Source organism: Micromys minutus (assembly GCF_963924665.1).
Source record: "Micromys minutus genome assembly, chromosome: 1".
NCBI classification, from domain to species: domain Eukaryota; kingdom Metazoa; phylum Chordata; class Mammalia; order Rodentia; family Muridae; genus Micromys; species Micromys minutus.
The window spans coordinates 210266689-210290837 of record NC_137969.1 but is presented as its reverse complement, the minus strand read 5'-3'; the positions used below and the strand labels follow the sequence as shown (position 1 = coordinate 210290837).

General features: G+C 34.4%; 1 protein-coding gene across 1 annotated transcript in view; it reads right to left on the bottom strand.

Annotated features, from left to right (window-relative positions):
• The window catches only part of TOGARAM1 (TOG array regulator of axonemal microtubules 1), a gene marked incomplete at its 5' end in the record, with an annotated part of 60985 nt that overhangs the window by 29230 nt on the left and 7606 nt on the right, over window positions 1-24149 (bottom strand). Inside the window, 7 exons of the mRNA XM_080916462.1 lie at window positions 1221-1316; window positions 8301-8398; window positions 11247-11485; window positions 12095-12357; window positions 14215-14511; window positions 16113-16247; window positions 17766-17922. Coding sequence (XP_080772588.1) covers window positions 1221-1316; window positions 8301-8398; window positions 11247-11485; window positions 12095-12357; window positions 14215-14511; window positions 16113-16247; window positions 17766-17922 — 1285 coding nt within the window. The remainder of the gene's footprint in view (window positions 1-1220; window positions 1317-8300; window positions 8399-11246; window positions 11486-12094; window positions 12358-14214; window positions 14512-16112; window positions 16248-17765; window positions 17923-24149) is intronic.

Genomic DNA, 24149 nt, shown 5'->3' with positions numbered 1-24149 from the left:
TCTGCAGAGTTTCTATCTTGCTTTGGTCTGATCTTTTCTTGGCTTTATTCCTCCTTTTAGAAATGGGCATGTTTACTTTGTGCCATTGAATATTGAAATATGCAACTTGGTTTTACTTTAAAATTTATTTTACCTTACTGGGGTTCATGTTATAAGACTGCCTTGAGTCTCAAGAAATTCTGGGCTTTTTTCCCCTAAGATTGATTGATTGATTGATTGATTGATTGATTGATTGATTGTATATAAGTACACTGTAGCTATCTTTAGACACACCAGAAGAGGGCATCAGCTCTCGTTACAGATGGTTGTGAGCCCCCATGTAACTAATGATGACTCAGAACCTCTGGAAGAGTGGTCAGTGTTCTTAACCACTGAGCCATCTCTCCAGCCCAATTCTAGAATTTTCAATGGAGGAACTATGGGAAGTTTTGAAGTTGGAATAAATACATTTTGTATCATGAGATGACCTTGGACCTGTGGGGCCAAAGGTGGAATGTTATGATTTAAAGTGATGTATTTGAACTGACAAGGGGTTTGGATTTGTGATAATAAATTTACTTGACTGAAATTAAAATCATCTTAGAAACAACCTGAGTTAGTTAACGAGGACATTTCCATAGAAGCTGACTGAGGGATGATGCTTCTTAAAGGTGAGTGGGTTGGAGTCCTATATTGAACAGAAAGCAGGAACTAAGCTCAACATGATCGTTTATTGCCCTGCTCCTTACTGCAAATGCAGTATGACCAGCCTAGCTACTCTGCTACCATTATGACTTGCATAGCACAGTGCACTCTATTACCTTAAATCATGAGTAAATTAAACTCCGTATCTCTTGAGTTGTGTTTTTTCAGTCATCTTATGAGAAAAGTAAGTAAGATAGCATTTATTTTAAGAAAAAATATACTTAAAGATACTTAATTATCTTACTTCAAGATCCCTCTTACATTTCTAAAATATATAACATGGAATCATTTTGATTTATTAGTAACAATATATTTTATACTGAATTATATTATAGAGATAAAGACTATGATTTGACTTTAAACCATAATAAAATCATCAGTTATTTTAGAACTGTCTTAGAAGTATCCAATTACTTTTTGAAAGTTACAGAAATATGAATAAGCACTTATTTTTAATTATTTAAATTTAATATTGACAAGATTTGCTTATGTGTAAAGCATGCATAAATTAATAGGATAGATAACATTGAAAATACCTTTTCCAACAATTACTACTGAGTCTTCTGATAAGGTATTTGTAGATGTGAAGTCAAAATTGGAAATCTGCTGTAAATTTGATGACCTTATAAATCCTAAAACAAAGAAAAAAAAAGAAAAAAGGGAGGAGCATAAAAGACAAATTTAAAAACACTATAGTAAATTTTAGGATATGTGGCCTCTTAAAATTAAAAATGTATTTCACAAAAAAATACAGAAGCATTAAGTCAATGAGTATTTAAAATCAGAATACCCACTCGCTACACATTAGCTACCACAGATAACGACAACAGTAAAACCTCCTTTTCCTCAAGGAGTTTACGCAGGCCAGGGTTGAAGATGAGAAAAACATACAATCATATAATTGTTCAGTGATCGTCAGAGAACTAAGCAATGAAAGCAGAGGAAACAGTTTATCCCCAAAAGAGATGAGGCCAATCTCAAGAAAACTGCACTCTTCTAGGCTGCTCAAATTGGGTTACTTCCCCAGTTTACTACAGACTAACATTTCTGACTACCTCCCCGTCTGTGATCAGAAATAATGAAGTACAAAGTCCCCTTCCCCCTTGTCCCTTGTGTCATTTTGAGACAGAGTCTTGTTATGAAGCCCAAAGTAGCCTCAGAAGCACAAACATCTTGCCTCTACCTCCTGAGTCTCGAGACTACAGGTACACATCACTATGCCTGGGTAAAATGTTTATCTTCTCAGCTCCACAGTTGTGACATACCTCCCAAAGGCAGCTCTTTAGTTACTGAAACTCACAATGGTTGGCCTTAAACTCATGGTAACCCTCCAGTCAGAAGCTCCCAAATGCTGAGAATACAAGCAGGAACTACCACGTGACTAAAGAAACTGTTTTCAAAGAAGCTAGCATAGAAAAACATAGGAAATGGACAAACGCACCCACCTGGGATAATAATCACTATTGAAATTTAAAAATACAATAGTTTCAGTGGCTAGTGACAACAGAAAGGTTCTAGCTAGCAAAGGGAAGTACATTCCTGCTGGCACATCTTGGGTTCATGGTTACCACCTACCCAAACAACTTACATTTTCTCACTGTGTCTGAGTGATGAATGTCTTATTAAAAGAAAAAGGTGTTGGTATGTATATAGCTGTACATATTCTTGGTGTAAAGTCTAGTATAGATTCCTAGTTTTGACTAATGCTTACTCCTTTGCATTAGTTCCTTTAGAAAAAAGCATAGACCATAAAACTAAAAAGTTACTTAAGAAATAATCTATCAGTAGAATGGTAAGTTCAAAACCCTAAAGTTAAGAATTCTTAGTATTATATATTTTTGGTATGCTTAGAGAAGATTCTGACTTAGATATATTGAATATTAAAATTTAATTTGTCATGATATTTACAAACCTTTTGTATGTTTATGTCTTGGATGTTCCTTATTTTGTATTTTTAAAGCACTAGGTAAAATGTCATGTGACCTATCATCTTCAAAATCACCACATCCAAACCCATAGTTCATACGTTGACCAATTATGCTTACACTGGATGTAGTTATCCCTATAAAATAAAATAATATTTATTTAAATAATTTGGCAATATTTATAATACATACATATTTTTCCTCTAAATCTATTCTGTTAAATTCCTTTTTTAAAAGATCAGTAATATAATATTAGATATTGTGTTAGTAATTTTTAAAGTCTTACTTTTAAGCTATGTAACTTTCAATGAAATAAAAAATATAATGCTAGAAAGAGTTAATTAAATAATTGTATGTTAAACTTGATGTAGTGGTGCAGACCTGTAATCCTAGCATTCAAGAACTAGAGATTGGAGGATCAAAGTCTGAGGTCAGCCTAGGCTACATAAAATGTTCAATGACAACTAGAACTACAAAAAAATAAATTAAGAACTTAACTGATTAAATTAATAAATAATATCCTCAGATTTTCACAAAAAATTCAAATGTTATAGCAATGGCTAATATTATACAAAAAAGAAAAAGAAAGAAAAAGAAAAATGAAAAACATTCCAAATGTTAAAAGCAAGGCACAAAGGGGACTATGTTCTTTGCTCCTTCTCGTGTGCTCACATGCAATGAGTGCACGTTTGTCTGGCTAATGGTGTAGACACTTTATGATTAAGAACTCATACCTGGAATCATGCTCAACAGATCATAGATCTCTGCCCTGCAAATTAACTGCTGGTTACGCCATTTAATATGTGTAAAATCGGAAGGAGAGTAAAAACTTTCCCAGAACTGTCACATGAGTAAAATGCAAGAAACCGAATGCTAGGCAGAGTGGCATGTGCTTAAAAGTTTTAGAGCCTGGGATGCAGAAACAGAAGAAACACTGTGAGTTTCAGACCATCATGGGCTATATATAAAAAGCTTAAGGCTAGTCTGGTCTACATAAGGAGGCCTTGTTTTATATATGCCTCTCTGGGTGGGGGTGGTGGCAGGGCAAATACACATAAAGAACCCAATATACTGCCTAGCATACTGCAAGTACTCAAACAATATAATATCTCTAAAAAAGATAAAATATAACACTATTGTATATGTCCCTTTAACAAGTAGCAAAGAATTTACTACTTGTTAAACATTTGAATGTTCAAATCTACATTTGCATGTTTAAATGGTCTATTCTATATTAATGCTTTACCACTACTGGAGCTACAACATGTTTATTAAATAATAATTCATCTTCAGTATTTTTGCATCCCTGCCCATTTATAAACATAGCTCCAATATAAAGCAGCAAACAATAATATATTTCATTTTTTAAATAAAGTAATACTTAGGGCTAAAGAGATGGCTCAACTGTTGAGAGCACTAAGTGGTCTTCCAAAAACCCCAGTTAAATTCCCAGCAACCACACAGCAGCTGACAATTGTTTATAACTCTAGTTCCAGGGGATCTGACATATTCACACAGATCAATAAGCAGGCAAAACACCAGTACACATAAAATAGAAATAAATCATTAGTAATGCAATACTTTAATGAAAACAAAATAGCTGAAAATCACTGGCTGTTGGAAGCTGAGCTAGGAAGAACAGGACATAAAAGGTTTCAGCTAAGTTTACAAAAGAACTCCCCCAGAAACAACTCACAGACTGTATGAAGTCCAAGAAATAAAGAAAACAAAAACTATACATATATTCACAAAACAAGAAGACTTTGACTATTTCCATGTTGCGTTTTGTTTTGCATGTACTTTACGCTTATTGCAACTAGTACGTTTTCAATGCATACTGTCAAGCCCTTGAAAAAAATCAAGTACTGACTAAAAAACATATTCACATGGTTTTATGTAAAATTTATTTTAATGTCTGAAAAAACAGTACTGACAAAAATGTATAATTTTAAGCAAAAAATGTTTAAAATCTTTAAAAAAAATAATAAGCTGTTAGTCTTTTGTGTAGATGAAAATATCTCAAGAAACACTTCTTGTTATGATTAATAATTTGAGTCTTATTTGTAACAGATAAGAGACCAATGTATTTTCCATGTATTTTCACGTTAAAAAAAAATAAATCTTGTTTTGAAGACAAAAAAAAAAAAAAAAAAAAAAAGAACTGCTTACACAAACATATTGCCAATAGATCCTTAGGACCCCATGAGACTGGCATGGTGACACATGCCAGTAATCCTAGAACTTGTGAGGTGAAGCCAAGACAATCAGATGTTCAAGGCCATCTTTACACAGCAATTCAAGACCACCTGGCTACATGAGACTTTCTTTCAAAAAACTAAAAAAAAAAAACAAAACTCATTTTAAGTGAAATGGCCTTTCAGAAAGAAGTAAATTTAAAAATTCTCAGTTTTAACAGTTAATCTAGATAATAGACATTAGTAGAATATACTGGCTTTAGCTGGAAATGTTTCTACTAATATCTGGCACTAATAGTATTGGAAGGTAATTTAGGAAATTCAGCATTATTTACAGTAAAAGATAAGATATACAAAGAAACATTCCTTGGAAGCACAGCAGCAAAGGCATGATGTCTTTATCATCTTTATACCACTTATGGATTTCACTTCAGTCTCTGTTCTCATCAGTACTTCTTTCATGTTTGACAATAAATTAAAGTACTTTTGGAGGAATCACTTACTAATAACAAAGCAAACTCAAGTGGAAATGATCCTAAACATTATCAATTTAATAGTTTGAAAGACTTGTATTTATCAAGGATATCTTACAGTAAAACCAGTAACAATGGTGGCTATCACGTTCATCCACTAGAAATCCCCAAGATCTGATAAGAGTACCGATTTCACATAAATGGGAGTTTACTAGGTATAAGGTGTAGCCTCAGAATCTATTCACATGCTAAAATTAAGTATAGAAATTACCAAATATTTGTTAATTTTGGAAAAACACAACAGATTATACATAGAGGTAGGTATTATAATCAATTGCTAATTGATATTAATACTGCCTAAGTTCTCAACAGTAGCAGAAGAAAGGAACTCAAATCCAGGCTTTAAGTAAGTTATTTTTCTAATCCTAAAGAAAACTTTCCAAAGAGTCCCTTTTACAACTAGATTCAATCAACTTCCTCTTCAAACCTCACAAATGTATTTAAAATTATAAGTATGTTAGGATACTCAGTACTAAGAAGAATTAAAGAATTAGTTTAGGAGTGTCTTTGTGTCCCTATATTTGCAGTGATGCACAGGAGGGAAAGTCTATCAGATACTTTATATGTGCTCTATGCTTAAGGCTTTATTTTAGTACTCTTCTCCCTTAGACTGAGAAACAAAGTTTCAAAGTGGTTAATCTGTACACAGTGTAACTATTATTATATATAAATTTGAAATTACAGTGGTAGTCTTTAATGCACAAAGCTAGAAAATAATGACTCTGTATAAGGATATATCTCCATGTTGAATGTTAGCTTTTGCAAGCCAGAAAGCCAAGCACATTCATTTAAATCAAGTATTCAAGATTAGAACAGGCACTTGGCAGATAACTGAGGAAAACAACCACTAAAAACCTGCAACACAACATTATAAAACATATAATAGTCACCAGAAAAGGTTAGTTATCAATACTGTCTGTGAAACAGAGACAGCAGATGAGCCAGAGTGTGGGATGAGAACACACGTCATCTGCAAGAATCTGTGCAAATGCTAAAGAACAAAAAGTGGACTAAATGTGTTGAGTCCAACTGGTCTAAATATCTGAGTCAAGTGGTCTGATAGGAAGAAAGGAAAAAGGGATAAAATGAACTGGGAAAGGTCAGCAGGAACCACATTGTTAAAAAATGGCCAATCTAGTCAGTTTACAGAGGGGACTGGCTAAGGAGTGAAGCAGACTGAAACTGTACAGTTGAACAGGCTAACCAGGTAAGAAATAAGGAATGAGAAAAAAAGCTGTAGTGATGGGATTAAAAAGGATAAAACATCTAAAAATTAATTATCTTATAAAAATAATCATATACAGGTAATTATAATGTAAATTACCTCTAAACTGTTAGTAGTTTTTACACTGAAATCATATAAAAATATAGCCAGTTTGGTGTAACTTAACCATGATTTAATATAGTTTTCTTTTTCTTTTTTTTTTTTAAGTTAAAAGAGTAAAGAGTATGTTTATTTGGAATTTCTTTTTAAAGAAATGTAAGTACTGATGTCCCACAACATGGGTAATGACATCATTACATTGTTCCTGATTTTTTTAAGACAAGCTTTGATTTTCATATTAATACGTATGTTGCTACAGATTTTTAAGGCATTTTTATTAAGCTGAAAAAATTCCCTGGTATTGTAGCTAACAGAGAGTCTCTAGAATGAATCAGCATGGTCTTTCGGCAGATACTCCTTCTGAATGTTCTCACAGGACCACAAGATCTTTATGTTAGTTAACAATGGGAAGGATTCCATTAACCAATTTTACAAATTTGATAAATACTTTCAAGTAAGAGCCAAATCTAATTTGCAGCATCTTAACTGTTAGTTACCTAATGTTTTGCTAAACTTTATGTTCCTGAGTGATATTCCCTTTTTGATCATTATATATGTCTTTTTTTTTTTATAAAACAACTTTATTTTACAGAACAAAGATAAATGTACAGATTTTAAACATTTTTTGCTTAAAATTATACATTTTTGTCAGTACTTTTTTTTCAGATTTTAACATAATTTTTACATAAAACTATATGAATATATTTTTTTAGTCAGTACTTGATTTTTTTCAAGGTTTGATTGTATGCCTTGAAAACTTAATAGTTACAATGAGCTAAAGTACATGTAAAACAAAATGTAACATGGAAATAGTTAAAGTTTTCTTGTTTTGTAAATATTTTTTTTTGTTTTGTTTTGTTTTCTTTATTTCTTGGACTTAATACAGTCTGTGAGTTGTTTCTGGGGGAGTGCAAGCCTCTGGGGTTAGCATCCCACTATCAGTGACTGCATATTATGTCTGTTCTTTTGTGACTGGGTTATCTCACTCAGGATGATATTCTCTAGATGCAGCCATTTTCTTAAGAATTTAATATAGTTTTACTAATCATCAAGAAAAGTCATATCCAGGTTAAACTTTTAATAGACTAGAGTGTAACTATTTCTCAAAATGATTACTAACTTCTAAAAGTATTTTTTGAGAACTGATAATCTCATGTTCAGAAAACTCTAACACAAGCATATAAACATATTTATTAGCTCATGTACATGTTAACAAATAACAGTTAACTAGTGTCAGCATTAGTAACTAGATGAATATATTTTTTGTCATCTGTGATACCTGGTGTTCTCAAATTATGTTATATATTAGAATTGCAAAGAGAGCCCTCAAATGCTGACAGTTGGGTCTCAGTGCATACCAACTAAACAAAATATTGCATGGAGGAATCTGGCATATCAAGACCAATGACTGAGTCAAGTGAATATTTTTCCCAGTCCACGCCATGCTACTCTCATTAGAGTGGCTTTGAATGAGTTGTGATTAGTTACAAACTGTTATGTTAAAAAAAAAAAAACAAAAACAAAAAACAAAAAAACAGAAAAAACTCATAAAACTAAATCTAAGATGTATTTGCTATCTCTTTTTATATTACAAAACAATCATATTCTTTATAAAGCATATTCATAAAACATAGAATACCTGTACTGGGACTCTGTTCAGCAGCATGGGAGATTTTCTTTGCAGAAGAAAGTCTTGTTGAAGAAGGTTTTGACCCAAATGTTGGAAATACGTCTGGCCTAATGAAACGAAGTAATTTCAATAAACATTTACAATTCAGAACTGCAAAGCTCATATCACTTATTGTATATGCTTTGCCTTACCTCACTAGGATTCTAAGTAAACATAAAAACAAGCATAAAAAATATGGCTAGGAATATTTGTCATTTGTATGGAGTCATTTGCGCTGACTTTGAAACCAAGTGACTATGTAGTCTTGGCTGCCCCTCAATTCACTAACAAGATTCATAGAGATCCGTTTGCTTCTCTCCCAAGCAACAGAATTAAGCTTGTTTATGACTATGCCTGGACCAGCTAAGTATTTTTTTACTGCCTGAACCATAAAGGATGCAGATCTAAATCATCTCCTAAATTACTATACACATGTAATCTACCATTACACAGAGAGAACTAGAGACTGGACTATATTCTGAATAACAGCAGACACTGAGTTTTATAAGTGACATTTTCTTGAAACTTTTCTTTGCTCTACCATTTACATATATTATAAAGGTCTTTGCATAACAAAGGAAGGACACCTTCACCCTGAAATAATATTAAATTTGGAATGCAAAGACATCTAGAAAGTGTTATAATACAATGAGTGACAGACATCTCACAAAGCAACATAATTTACTAACTTGTTACCATGCATATTTTCCATTGGTTCTATTAAGAAATCAAATTAAACAATTAAAAATCATAATATTTACTTTGTGTCCACAAATGTATGTGTATATGTGTGAGTGCATTTGTGCAACAGGGTACATGTGGGGTCAGAAACTAATTCTTTCCTTCCAACATGTGGGTCCCAGAGCTCAAAATTGGGCCGTCAGGCTTGGTTTTAAGCACCTTTATCCTGAGAACCATCTCGATGGCTTATTTTGAAACTTCTGATAGAGCCATTTCTCTACACTACTGGAAGTGTAAAGTCGTATTGAGTATATTTTAGTTGGATTAAAGAAAAAAATCTTGATTCTAAAAGTATGGTTTTCAACACTTTCTCTTTTAACTCATTGAGAGATGACTTGTCTCAGGAGATAGCGATGTTCTTTGCTCATGACTCTTGAGGCATGATACAAGTTGGTTAAGAATAATTACTCATATTCAGGAAGCTGAGACAGGAGATTTCCAAGAGTAAAGCTAACTGAGCCTATACAGCAGCTTAGACAACTTGGCAAAACCATTAAAGAAACAAACAAAATAAAACAAAAACCCAAAACATGAAAGGGCTGCAGACGTAGTCAGGAGTTCCATGCTTGCTGTCTAGCAGCTGCAAGGCCCTATTCAATTCCCAGGATCATCTACATTCCCCAAATAAACATATTCCAAAGCTGTAAAACTCAAAATGTAAAAACTGTAAGTTCAAAAGACTTCAATACTTGAAGAAAATAACTGAGACATAATTCTAAATGTTGTAAATACAAATGAACTTATCTTCCCAATTGCTTTGAAATTTTTAACATTATGTTGCAACTGTAGGAGTTACAATACAAAATTTCTTCTTAGAGGATTAAGAAAAAACATTAGGTTTAAAAGGTGTAAATATTACATGTTTAATGTTCATTATAAATTGTTACTCTGTTAGTTATTCTAGATCCATTATGTAACTATATTCCAATAGTCTATCTAAGTAAGAAGTGAAGGAATTTCCAGGAATAAAAGGTTTCTGTGTATAAGTTATGATTTAAGATAAAAATGTGAAGGAGAGAACCATAGATTAAGACAAATTTCTAAAATGAAACATAAAAATTCTGCTAAATTCTATTATTGCTGATATTTTGGCAGTCTCTACTTCTTTGGGAGAGGTTTATCAACCTAAAGATAATTTTAAATTTTAAAAATTTACTTCTGATAGCTGTATATTAACAAATAAAGCCAAAATAAAAGAAAAGACTGACTTCAAATTTTAGCAAGAATGGGCAACAGTCTTAACTTTCACATTACCAATAAAACTATAAAATTATGCTACCACTTAGGAAAACTATTTAGCTACTGTTTAAATATACATCTATCTACCCACATCATGGCATTTCTCTTATTGACTTTCAGTCCCAAATAAAGGAAGAAGTACTTCAAATGAAGTATTCTGTGAGTATGAAGTCACAGAAATGCCCAGAATCCAGGGTGAGGTTACTTTTTCAGAGCAGAGGTTTTCTGGGAAAGTAGGTATAAGGTAGCCAGAACTTGAATCCCAGAACTGTTAATATAGGCAGGCTAAATCCTCACTGGGTTAAATGAGCTACAAACATGGAGACCGAAACTTTTAAGATAATGGAAATAAAATATAAAAAATAGTGAGGCAACAGCTGGGCAGAGCCTACCCATAACCTAGAGTGAACTTGTGCTGACCTAAAAAGAATAATAATAATAAGTCAATTGACAAAAAAGCAAATGATCTAGAAAAGAGCTAAGAAACAGAAAATATTAGAATAAACCTTAGGGAAACAACTGGAGCATTTGATACAAGGCCCATCATAACGAAGTTACAGTTACACTCACACTCTATCTCTACTCCACTAAAGTAAGCAAAGTACCACTGGCAAAATTCCACACTGTGTTTTAAAGGTATTAAACTGCTCAAAGGTTTTAAATATAAATTGTTTGTTTTGTTTTGTCTGAAATGTAGTCTATATAGCCCTAACTAGCCTGGAGCTTGTTATAAAGACCAGGCTAGACTCAAGCTCACAGAGATCTGCTTGCTCTGCCTCCCCAATACTAGGATTAAAGGCATATGCCACCACATCTAGTATATTTAAACATTTTAAGAAACAAAAATTAAATGGCTATACTTCTTTTCTAGATACAACGTTAGAGATCTAGATCACAAACTATAGGCAAGTATCAACATGTCAGAAAATAAAATACATTATTCTCTTCCCCTGGGGAGTTGTAGAAAGAGAAGAGGTCAATGATTCTTGGCTATAAACTCCACTTTCACTGTAAGAGCTGATGTTTGGAGAGGAAGATCGGGACGGGGAGTCAATGGTCAGCTCAAGCTTCATGGCAGAGTCGGGACTGTCAACATCAGACGTACTGCTGCTGCCACTCAATTTGGCTCTTTTCTTAGCTGCACTATTACGAAGGGACCTAAGAGAGCTCTGCATCTAAGAAAAAGAAAAAGAAACAACTCATGAGATCAATTCTTATAAGAGCTATCCTTAGATTTTTGACTTCAGAAAATAGCCAACCCTGCATCTAGTACAAACAAAATATATGATGTTATACACACAGAAGAAAAACCAGATTTCATTGCTTGGGTTAATAATAAACAACCTACAAAGCTGTGAATTGCTGTGAAGACAGCGTTCCACTATTATTAGCCAGGACACTTTTTGGCAAAGGGCAAAATGATCAAATACATTCTATGAATGCAGTTAATAATCAGTGGCTCTGAAATCACAGATTATAAATGAAAGAGGCTAATCAACTTCTACAGCTCCTTCCACATTCTTAGAGAGGGTAACAAGGAGTAAACCCCTACATAGAATGGGACATTTACATAAAACCTGGAGGGCTACACTTCAAAGTAATAGGTGAACATATGGAACTTCTAAAGTGAGCTACAAGTGACTTACACTGCTAGCCCCCAACACGAATTATTTTCATAAAGTAGAAAAACTGTTATGGTATTTAAAAAGTCCCACTTGTATGCTGACTATATTACAAAATATGAAAGGGTTTTTTAATGATTAAAAATGATATTTAGTTCTCACCTCTTCCTGATCCAAATCTTTATCTCTGAAATTCAATTCTGAAAGATCAATTGTAAGATTATCTTTTTCACTTTTCCAAATATCATCAGGCTGTTTCTTTATGTGTCCCACTGTGCTTAAGTCAGCTTTATCAGGCAAAAGGCTTATTCCCCTTGGTATGGGAGGGACAGGTTTTGCCCCGTTTAGGCCTCTTCGGGAAGAGGGTGATCTCATCAAGGCAGGTGTTAGTTGAACTGGAGTACTTTTTTCTTGAAAATTTTCTCCTGTATTCAAAACATATATACTTTATTTTCTCTTATATTCACAGGAAATATGTTTCAGTCATAAGTATTTAGAATACAGTTATTTTAAATAAAAGACTATATTATCTTATATTAGAAAGAGACTATTATATAAAATAAGATAAATAAAAGATTACTATTCAACAAAACGTAAGTGTATGAAATCCTCCATGTTATATAAAATACTATACATTAAGCTATATTTGGAGTTATCAAAATTAATATTTGTTCATGATAAAGTTCAAAATAAGACAAAAAGTTGACACATTTTGGTCACATTTAATTATACAAACAGTATTTCAATGACTAGTATATGTTAAGCAACATTGGGAATTGGGCAGAACAAGCTAGCACATACACCACACACATACATACAGGCAGGCGCACACACACACACACACACACACACACACACACACACACACACACACACACACTTTTGAGATTTTAGAGATCAAGCTCAATACTTCACATATACTAAGAGCAAGAGCTCTACCACTGTGTTATGCCCACAGATCAAAATCTTTTTAATATTATATTTGATATTATATGGAGAACAAACAAATTAATAGAAAGGTATGAAAGATCAGTGTGAAGAGAATATTGTGATATATAATAGGCTGAGTGGAAAAGCACTGAGCTTATAGTTATACAAGTGAACTCTAGGTTTGTGAGTTAACTTAAAATCAAAACAATCGTACTGCAGAGACTGAGGGTAAAAAAGCATGTAAGATATAGGGAATGCCTTTAAACAGACTTCATTTGGAAACTGGATTTGTCTGAATAAATTTACATGCTAATATCATGATTATGGTGTAAGATATTATAATTGGTTTATTTCTGAATTTTCAAGACAGGGTTTCTCTATGTAACAGAGGCCTAGCTGTTTTGGACTTTGTAGACCAGGCTGGCTTGAAACTCACAGAGATCTGACTGCCTCTACCTTCCAAATACTGGGATTAAAGGCATGTGCCACCATGCCCAGCAAGGTGTAAGATGTTTGTTTGTTTAAATAAGTGCCCTGTAGCTATCTTCAGACACACCAGAAGAGGGCATCAGATCTCATTACAGATGGTTGTGAGCTACTATGTGGTTGCTGCAATTTGAACTCAGGACCTCTGAAAGAGCAGCCTGTGTGCCAAATCACTGAGCCATCTCTTCAGCCCCAAGGTATAAGATATTAAGAGAGAATATTTTAGTTAGTAACAAGAAAAAACTTATTATAATCTCTTTTTTCAGCAAACAATAAATATTAAGTGAATGTCAAGTACATAAATAGGTATCATAGTAAAATATGAAGGATTTTTATATTTTCAAGGCTAAAAACTTGCTAGTAGGCTCTTGCAACATGTTCCTTCATACTATAAAGAACTATTACTTTCCTAGTTCTAAAAAAGCATCTCAAAGTGGCAATGTAAGTAAAGAAATGCCCACTTCAAATCAATTTTAACTGTTTATTTGCTCTATTAAGTATATTATGTACATTCCTAAGTATTTGTAGGCCAGAGGAAAAACATAAATAGCCAGGTTTTAAAAAATAAATTTAAGAGAATGTAGGTTGTTGTTGTTTTATTCATTTAATGTACATAACTACACTGTTGCTGTCTTCAGATACACCAGAAAAGGGCATCAGATCCCATTACAGATGGTTGTGAGACACCATGTAGTTGCTGGGAATTGAACTCAGGACCTCTGGAAGAGCAGTCAGTGCTCTTAACCACTGAGCCATCTCTCCAGCCCCAGGTTTTAAAATTTAATAATGTTATATATTAACCTTAAAGCATTAATTCAAATGTAAATAAACTTAAATAAAACTCTGATCTTTACCACTGTTCCTACCTGTAGTGTCAGATGATTTCTGGTTGACAAGCTTTTTCTGTGGACTTGGCTTTGATAGTCCTTCCAAGCTCTTAAGAGGCCAAGAATTTGAGAAACTAATGGAATTATCTTGAGATTTCTTTGGAGATACTGAAAGAGGAGATGCATGCTTTGGACTAGTTCGAGGTGATGAGAGAGGATAGGATGGAAGGATAAAGGGTCCTGGGCTTACATTTGAACCAGAGTATGAAGAAGTTCGTTCTGATTGACTACCAAATGTTTGCTGCGTCTTACTGCCAAAATTAAGGCTAGTATATACTGTAACAAAACAAAGAGTGTGTTATTTACATGCATACTTCCATAGTCCCCCAGTTCAAAGGCTTCTTCCCTTTCATATTTAGATCCCTCATATAACATTTCTGTTTTTTTATGATGTAAGACAAAAAACTAATTCATTTTGAGAAAAACACTTCATATCTTCAAATCCAAGGTTTTCTTATTCTTACTAAAATTTTCTACTACATTGGTAGTTATTTTCTTCTTATAATTTTCTAAAATTGTATATATGTATACATTCATATCAAATACATAGTCAAAAATAATATTTTTAGGGAATCATTCTTATTTTAATTTTGGTGGACATATTTCCCTATCAATGTATTTATTCTTAGAACATATATGTCTGTACCTTTCCCACATTTTATTTTCTTCCAACTTAAATGTGTGCTGTTTTTAACAATCTTTCACATGTTGAACAAATTATCTACCATGGAGCTATATCCCACCCATTAATACCCCTGCCCCAACACATATACACACAAAGCAGCATTTCAGAGGGAAAAAAACATTAGATTACATTTCTTTCTGTACTGAGTCCATGTATATGTATGTGGAGAACACAAGTTATGTCAGCTGCGGTCCTTAACTGCTCTCCACTTTATTTTTGGACTAGGCTGAAGTACTCTGACAGTATCAGACTGTATTAAACAAAGGAATCACCCTCTGTCTTGCTTGTTTATATCATCCTCTTACTCTTCTACATATATACTTTGTCCTTTTGAATTAGTGTCTTATGGGAAAACTCTGTTAAATTAAAGTTAGAGTCCACCTCTAAGCTTGGCTCAATATGGCCTGGCAGGGCTTCTTCTCTTACCTTGTCAGAAGCATTCTAACCCCCAACACCCGCCTCTACCTGAGAAGCCTTAGATTACAGGATCAATTTCCTTTTTCCTGATAAAAATCCATTTAGCAAACACCTAAGATTCTTGAAATGCTTTCCCCTGGTAATGAGGCATTTCAGTACCCTAATTCCTCATCCAGTGACCTTTGCTCATCCTGGATGTTCCTACCTTCAGTTCCCCAAAACTTCATAAGCCTTGAATCACCCAAAGTGATCACACACCTCCTTTTAGCCAGACCCAGTGTGGTCATTCTCTGTAGGCATACTCACAGGGCTTCTGAAGCCTCTGCCCCCTTTGCCCACTTAGACCTTATCAGTCAAGGATCCATGGGGGTGAGAAGAAGCACAGGGTCACACCCACTTTATGTTTATGTCATGGCGATTTTCCTGCCTTGTCCCAAGTGCTAAGATCACAGCCATAAGCTACCATGTCCAATCTATATCCTGTTATCTAAAATGACCAGTCAGGAAGTTATATAGTTTCTAAGAAATCGAAATAAATTCTATGTAGTTTTAAAATTTACATAAATGCATGTGCATAGTGCTATTTAATTAATGTTACCTTTCATTCATGTTGGCCTTCATAAGTTTAGTCATACTTAAATCAAAATTAAAAAACCTAACATTTTAGAATAATTAAAAAACAGTAGTGTCATTAAATTCTAACAAGTTTTCATTATGATCATACAAACTAGTATGTGTTAGTGTCATAATGAAACTAGTGTAACAGTATAAATACCTTTATCTTGTTGGCCATTGGCTGTCCCCAGGAACTGTAAGTCAGAACCCACACTGTCAGTTTTACAACCTATCTGTGACAATCCAAGTTGCCCACATTTCCCGGGAAGATTTGTTTGAAGATTTGCAGTATTACCTTTGAAAAAAGGCATGGAGGAAAAAAAGTTAAAGATTATTTTATGAATACATATTTCATAAATGTTGGTGAAATTATATTCTGGACTTTAACTCATGACTATAGGATTTTCCAATGGCAAATGCCATCCTTTTCTTGCTTGCTTCACTTGGGAGGCCAAACACACACACACACACACACACACACACACACACACACACACACACATACACACACACACAAACAAAACTAAAGAAAATTCTGCATTTCACAGCTCAAAAGACACTCAGGAAACAGGCAGGAAGGTCTGTGAATTCAAGGCCAGCCTGGTGGGTTCATCTGCCTCCTGAGTGCTGGGATTGAAAGCGTACGCCAACTATAGTCAGCTAAATACCTCCTTCTATGGTAATTACATAATTAAACATATTTCCAACTTCATTGGCAGTTCTTATTTGTTTACTTCCCTTCTTACTGTCTGTGAGGAATCTATCAGCAAATCAGGTCAACTTTACCTATGACATGTAATCAGAATGTAATCCCTTGTCACTATATTCACTGAAAACTTAGCCAGGATTCAGACAAGGAACTCAATCGTTTCTCCCTCTTTTTGCCCTTTGCCTCCTTTCACCTGATTTAAAAATGACATCCAAAATGTACAGGAGAGAAATGCAAGTGATAACACTACTTCAAAATTTTTCCCACAACAGGCTAGTTCATTCAGCAGTCTAACAGGTCTTACACTGAGGCCTTCAGTTTTATACTTTCATTTCATTCGACCACCTTGGTTATTCTGCCCTGAAATCACTTGCTCTTCACTCTTCACATCTAATGTGCTTTAAATATTCCCCTCCTGAATATAACTGCCTATTAATCACATAGTTTAAAATAGTACTGTTTCTCTTCCATATAACCATCTTATCTATCATGTCTTAAACTGATCTAATATTTGCTCCCCTGCTCTACTAGAATTGATGCTTTTCAGTTTATTCTGGTTTTGAGACAGGGTCTCACTATATAGCCCTGGCTGGCCTGAAACTCTTTTGTAGACTAGCCTAGCCTAGAACTCATAGAGATCTGCTTGTTTCTTCCTCCAGAGTACTAGCATTAAAAGGTGTCTACCACCACATCCGTCATAGAATACAAGCTTTTTCGCAAATGCAATATTATACCTTTCTTGAAAGCTACATCCCCAGCATTAAGAAACGTATCTGCCATTCAGAGATGCTCAAGAAATATTAGTGTCTTATTAAGTGACCAGGGCATCATTACACTACTAACAACCTACAATGAGATAATCTATGATCTCATGATACAATTTTGTCAAAGTGTCTGCTTTTTAGCCAATCTTCAATAAGCATTTATTAATTTATTATTTATATACAATAACCATAAATAAAATTATATAAAATAATATAATTTATTAAACCTGACTTGTCCATTGGATTACATATACTTTCTACAAGCCCTCAAATAGATTATGAAGTTTAGAGTAATCTTTAACTTAGTTCAACACACCTATTATTTCAAGTATTTACTTACCATCACTACTTGTAGGAATAGAATCTGAGTTAAAATCCCGACTACTCTGAAGTAAGTTTCTTGATGACCTTTTTTTGCTAAAACATAAATCATCATTGACTGGCATTCCTTGAGAGGGCTTTAATTTTGGAGATGGGATAAGGTCATGAGCTGAAAACTGAGAAGAGAGTAAGTTAGCAAATTTATGCTAAGCCTCCTCAGTAATAAATAACTTAAAACCAATTTTAAAACTCAGATAAGGAAAAGTATTATTGAGTATGTAATACAAACATTCATTCAGTATGAAACGCATTAATGGTATTTTTCCTTCCAAGATAGAAGTACTTCTTTCTTTTACTTGACTTCATGTCTTTTCTTTGATCTTTCTACACTACATATCCGGCAATAAGAGAGGAGGCAAAACACAAAGAAAAAGGATGTTTGACTCATCAGCAGAAACTCTAAGCCATTTTAGCATTAGGCAATGAGCAAGTTAACAGACAAGCACCATACTCCTCAGACAAGCATTGGTAGTCATTAGTAATGTTTCATAGCCAACTAAAACTACTACAAACAAAAGTAAAAGTTACCACAGGACTCTGGTTACAACCACTTAAGTAGGAGCTCGAGGTATGCTCAGTGATAAAACATGTGCTTACAGGTTTGTTTACAAACAACCCAACCCTAAGTGTATTACACACACAGTATTTGATGGTTTCCAGATACTTTCTCATAAATATAGTATGCTCTGTAAGTGATACAAGTTCTTCAAAGTCAGTATTTCTGCAATTGTTCATATGGTAAATAGTAGTGTTAAGTATCAAATGGAATTAAACAAAAAGCCAATTATAGTGAACTTCCAACTGAATACTTTAAAACAAAAGATACATTAACAGACTAGTAGATGATTTAATAAATATTCTTTGCTATGCAGTCAATTTTACATTATATTTGCTTTGTAATTAATTTCAACTTTTTAAAAATCCATCCTCTCCTATTACCCTTCCAAAAAATAATAACTCTTCTACATTCAGGCTAACTTTTACGTTTCCTAAGTTTTTAAAGTTTCCACAGTAGAGAGAACATAAAGTCTTCTATTTCCATTAACATAATTTTCATGGTTTTAAAGGTATTAAAAAAGTTTTCATATTCAGAGAAGTCTAGAATTTTAAAAAGTAAACTACTTACTAATAATAATCTAAAATTTACACTGATAACTTGCAGGTTGTTCACAATTTTGACAAGCAGTTTGCTTTGGAGGGTTCAAGACAGGTCTGGGGCTGCGACCATGAGACTTAGGCCTCAAGTCTGGCCAAAGTCATAGTGCATCTTTAACTAACTTGTCTTTTTCTTTCAATCCTCGCTCCTGTTCCGGGTGGACCTCTTGGGAGTTCGAGCTGGTCTCAGACAGCGGCGCCCTCAACGTTAGGACCCGGCACTCTGGATACAGTGAAGGACACCGTGGGAAGGAAACACGTGCAGAGAAGAAATGGGGCCAGCAATAAGGCAGAAAAGGGTAAGCCTCTTGATCCCAAAGACAAAATCGAATCGGAGGAAGAGACCACAGAACATCAGAGCAAAGATCAGCCTCCTTCTCAGGATTCCCTTAAGGTATTTTTTGCAAAGGAACAGGCATAGATATCTCAGAGGCAGAGGAAGATGAAAGAAAAGGAGCTAGCTCAGCTTGTAGAGAGGCTCGAGCAAGTCCTCAGAGAACGGGAGAGTAGCTCGAGTTCAGATTCCGATGAGGACACGCCAGTAGTGGCGCCATAAATAAAGACTTTGCCTCCCTCAGTGACCCTAAAGAGTAACATGAAATCCTAGTGTTACTCCGTTGTCACCTCTCCAGGCAGGATTAAAACAGGCTGCGGAATGAGGGGAAGACATACAAGGATATGTTTTACAGTGCCTTGTGTATGAAAGGCAGGATCAACAAGGACACAGTCCTCTCCCTTTTCTGCACAAACTGTTCTAGAGTTCTTCTAGGGAGAGTGGAAAATTCAGGAGACGTCCTAACTCTGGCTCCCACTGGAGAAATGTCTGGTTCAGGTTCTGGGTCCCTTAGGAAGAAGATCAGAGTCCCTTCGACACATGTAGTTCTCTTCTCTTGTGTGGTGTTTGTCTCTTAGCGCACCTTACCTGTCTGTCTGCCCACGTGTCAATTTGTGTCCACGTTTTCAAGTGTTTCATGTTCAAAAGAAAACGTTATGTGTTCTTCTCTTTAGTTCTAACTCGTGTCTAGAAGGGTAAAATTAAAGATAGAAAGTAGGCATTTGGGGCCGTACACCTGAAGTTAATAGTTTAGCTCAGCTGGAAGTTTAGACCTGCTGGAAGCTGATCTTCAGGCCGAGCTTCTCCACTTAGAGCTGTTCCACTGTTTCTCCCAGAAAAATCTCTGTGTTTATTGAGCTCAGCAGGTGACAAGGTGCTCATTCCTTGAAATTTCAGCTAGAAAAAGTGAAAATTTTATCTAGTTTAAATATATAAGATGTGTGGTCACTTCATGTTTGCTTTTGACTGATTTTAAAAGGAATAAATGTGCTCTGAATGTCTTGGTCTTAGATTATTGGCTTATAAGCAATTGGGTATGTTAAAAAGTTCATAACTTTGGCAACAAAAGTTTGTTTAAAACTAGTAATTTGGTCGTAGTCATCCTAAACAGGAACACGTGGCATGAGGCACATGTTTTCTATATATAGGGAAACAGTTCTCTATGGATACCCCAAACTTGGGATAATATTTTATGTAATTCTTGTTCTAGAAAACAGATTTAAAAGATACAATTTAAAATAATGAGGTATTAAAAGCTGCTTATATATAAGAACTTGCAGCCACCTATTTTCTTATGTAGGGAATTTAGGGGAGCGTTACAGCCTGGCTTACTGCTTCAACTGCTATTCCAAAGAATTATCATAGATTTTAAAGGATTGTTTTTATACTATTCTATTGCAACCTCATGATTTTACTTTTGGCTTGTCTGCTTGTGGTTTTGAAAGCCCTTGAAGCATTGGGAGTCATTGGAAAGTTTTGCCTCTGGGAATGGCTGATGTCCTTGTATTGTGTTAGAGATTGCCACTGCTTGAATGCAGGAAGTTGGGACTTAATCCTCAATGTTTACTTGCTTTGTTAGCCAGAGTTTTTGCTTTTACAATGAGCTTTATAATTTTAGAGAGTGGTCATTGCTCCAAAAAGAATCTAAATAATTGGGCTATCAGTCTCCCTAGTCAGATTGTGGCACAGGAGATTCATAAAGTTAATTTACTTGTTTAATGTGATTTTCAAAAATCGTCAGATGCTAGCTGGCAAAAACCTCTCCTTAAACTCACCACAGGTCTGAAACCTCTGCTAGCTCTTCTCAAGAGATGCAAATTCTAGTCTCCTCTGTAGTTAATTGAAAGATAAAAGGTTTTGCAGTGAATATAGAAGAAGCAATTAGTTAACAGCAGATATTATACAGATTAAAATCAATTGTTGGCTGTCAGTATTTTTGCCTTACACTCACAGCAGTCCTTTAGGTAAAAGAAACCATTAATGTAAATTCATCCTTTTTCCTCTAACTAAAGTTTTGACATCCTATTATGAAACCTTTGCTATGTTAAAACAGAATTGCAGGATAAAATCGTGAAGGTATATATATATATATATATATATATATATATATATATATATATATATATATATTCTTAACCTGATATAATATTTATTCCTTATTCCAAACAATTAAATTGTTATTGCTATACACTGATATTTGGCCTATTGCATGTGCAAACTTTTCAGGCAAAATTGACAATTGATAATCATTATCCAAAAGATGAGTTGTTAATTCCTTTTTCTATGCATGCTGATTTATTTCCTATAAATTTACACATGCAGCCCATAGATAATACAATTGCTGTATTTATAGATGGTTCATCTATGAGAAAGCAGTATATACAACTGGATCACATGTTCATTCTCCTGAGTTTCCCCCTGCTGCAGCAAAGATTATTGGATTACGTTCTGTAGCCACTGTTTTAAAATGTTAAAAAATTAGTTAAACCTTAAATTTATATACTGATAGCCAATATATAGCTTATAGTTTGCGATTGCCTTAAATTGTCCCTTTTCTTAATTGCTAATTGTTGAGTTTTACAAAAGTTCATACAAATACAACTTAAGAAAACCTGATGTTCCATACTTAGAAATTTTAGAGATACTGGGTTGCCTGGATCCCTTTGTAAAGGCAATGCCACAGCAGATTTGTATACTAGGCAGATTATAATCTCATATTTTACCATCAAAATAGTAATGGCCTGAGACAACAATTTGATATTTCTAGAGAATGTACACTTCAGATTGTAAAGATTTGTCCTAAATGTCCTCTGTTTCTTGCTACATCACAATGGTTGGAGTTAACCCTTGACAATTATGGCAAATATTTATTTAAATATTAACACCTTTTTAAGCTTTCTAGTTGCAATTATTTTAACAGAAGAAACAACTAAAATATAATTTATCATCCCTAGGTTATTTTCCTATGGTTGGTATTCCAAATCAGATTATAACAGATAATGGAACTGGCTATTACAGTCAAATTGAGATTCTTTATAATTCTCAAGGACAAGATATTTTAATACAAATACTGTGAAACTTTAAAACAATATCTTCATAAATAGGGGGGAATTATATCCCCAATTATTTGAATTGTGCTTTTTATTTAAATTTTTTAAAATCTGAATGTCAAGGAACTCTTTGAATGTTTATGGCATTCTACAACTGGGCAAACTTATGCCTAGGTAAAATGATACATACTGGCATATGGTATGGTCCTGATCAAGGGGACCAATTAATATGGGGAAGAGGGTGTGTTTGTGCTTTTTCCCACAGGAAGCTGCAAGAGCATGTTAGCTTCCAGAGTGGATGGTGAGACATGCTGATGCTGAGACAAAGAATCATGCTGACCTGTGAGCTTCCTGAGAGCCCTGACAATGGTGACTTGGAAGCTGTATTAGACATCTGTTTCTGACCCACCTTTGCTTGCCTTTAACCAAAATTGGACCAGCAGCTTTACCTCAAGCTTCTAGACCTTGTGGGACAGAGAACATAGAGACTGAAAACTGACTTAAAATAGAGAAGCTGTAATGACTTTTCTCTTAACTTTAATGTGACTCAAGAATGGACTAGTTTAGAAATCAATTAAAAATCATAGACTTCATTGGAAAGATGGGTTCTGGAAATTTTTAAAGACATTTGAAAATTCATGATTGCCTTGTGAAGCTACATTTACAGTGGATAATATTGCAGCTTTAAAAAAAAAGACAGGTCTAGGCGTACTGTGGTCAAGTTTGTCACACACACACACACACACACACACACACACACACGTGTTATGTTTATAATGAGTAATCACTGAAGGGTTTTGCAAATTTATTCCAACTTTACTTTCATGAGTGCCTTGAGGTTTATATCTTAAGATAATTGTATTACAGATTAAGAGCAAAACCATATCCATTTATTAAAAAGAAGAAATGTAATAGGAACTAAAACTACCAAGTAATGAAGTAATTATGTTGACTTTAATCTTCGTTAAGTATATTCTTAAAAGTAAAAATTGAGTATCATGTATTAACAGTATCAAGGAGGGCAGACAGCAGTGGTAGATCAAGTGTGTGAGACTCCAGGTTCAATTGCCAGTCATAGCAACAACAATGAAAGCATGTACGTGCGTACACACACATACATACATATACATACACACATACACACATACACACACACACACACACACACACACACACACACTCGGGAGTAAGGGAGGGAGAGAGAAAAAATGGAGGGAATATGATTTATACTCCTTTGTGTAAGAAAATGAGAAATTCTAACACCATTCAAAATATGTAAGTTCAAGCAAATTCTTTAGATCCATCAGAGATACTCATAAAAGGCAAACTGAAACAAATACGTAGATATCCAGAATGATAAAGGACAGGAGGAATTCCTAAGCAGAATGTTAGCTTTCTCTGAAGCAGACAGAGGTAGGATAAATAAGAGAATTGTTAAATAACAAGTTACTAGAGGCCCAATACCAGTAAGAGAGAAAGTTAAAGCTCTAGGGGCAGAAACAAGTCACAGGGGAGTCCCCAAGTCTTCTGAGTTTATCTCCAGGAACTCTATCATGACTTCACACTGAATAGCAAAGGGAAAGGTTTACTGTTTCTGGCAGGGAAAAAGAAAAGGTAACCATTATTTTGAAATACACGGAGCTCTTCTATATTTAACAAGGCCTGCCCTGAGCAGCTTTTCCTTTTAAGCAAAGCCTGATCTGCTGAAATTTTACTAGAACCTACATGATCCACATGGAGGAACTGGTCAGCTATGGTTCCTTCTAGTCATCCTGTGCAATCCAAGGAGGCAGAAGGCTGGAAG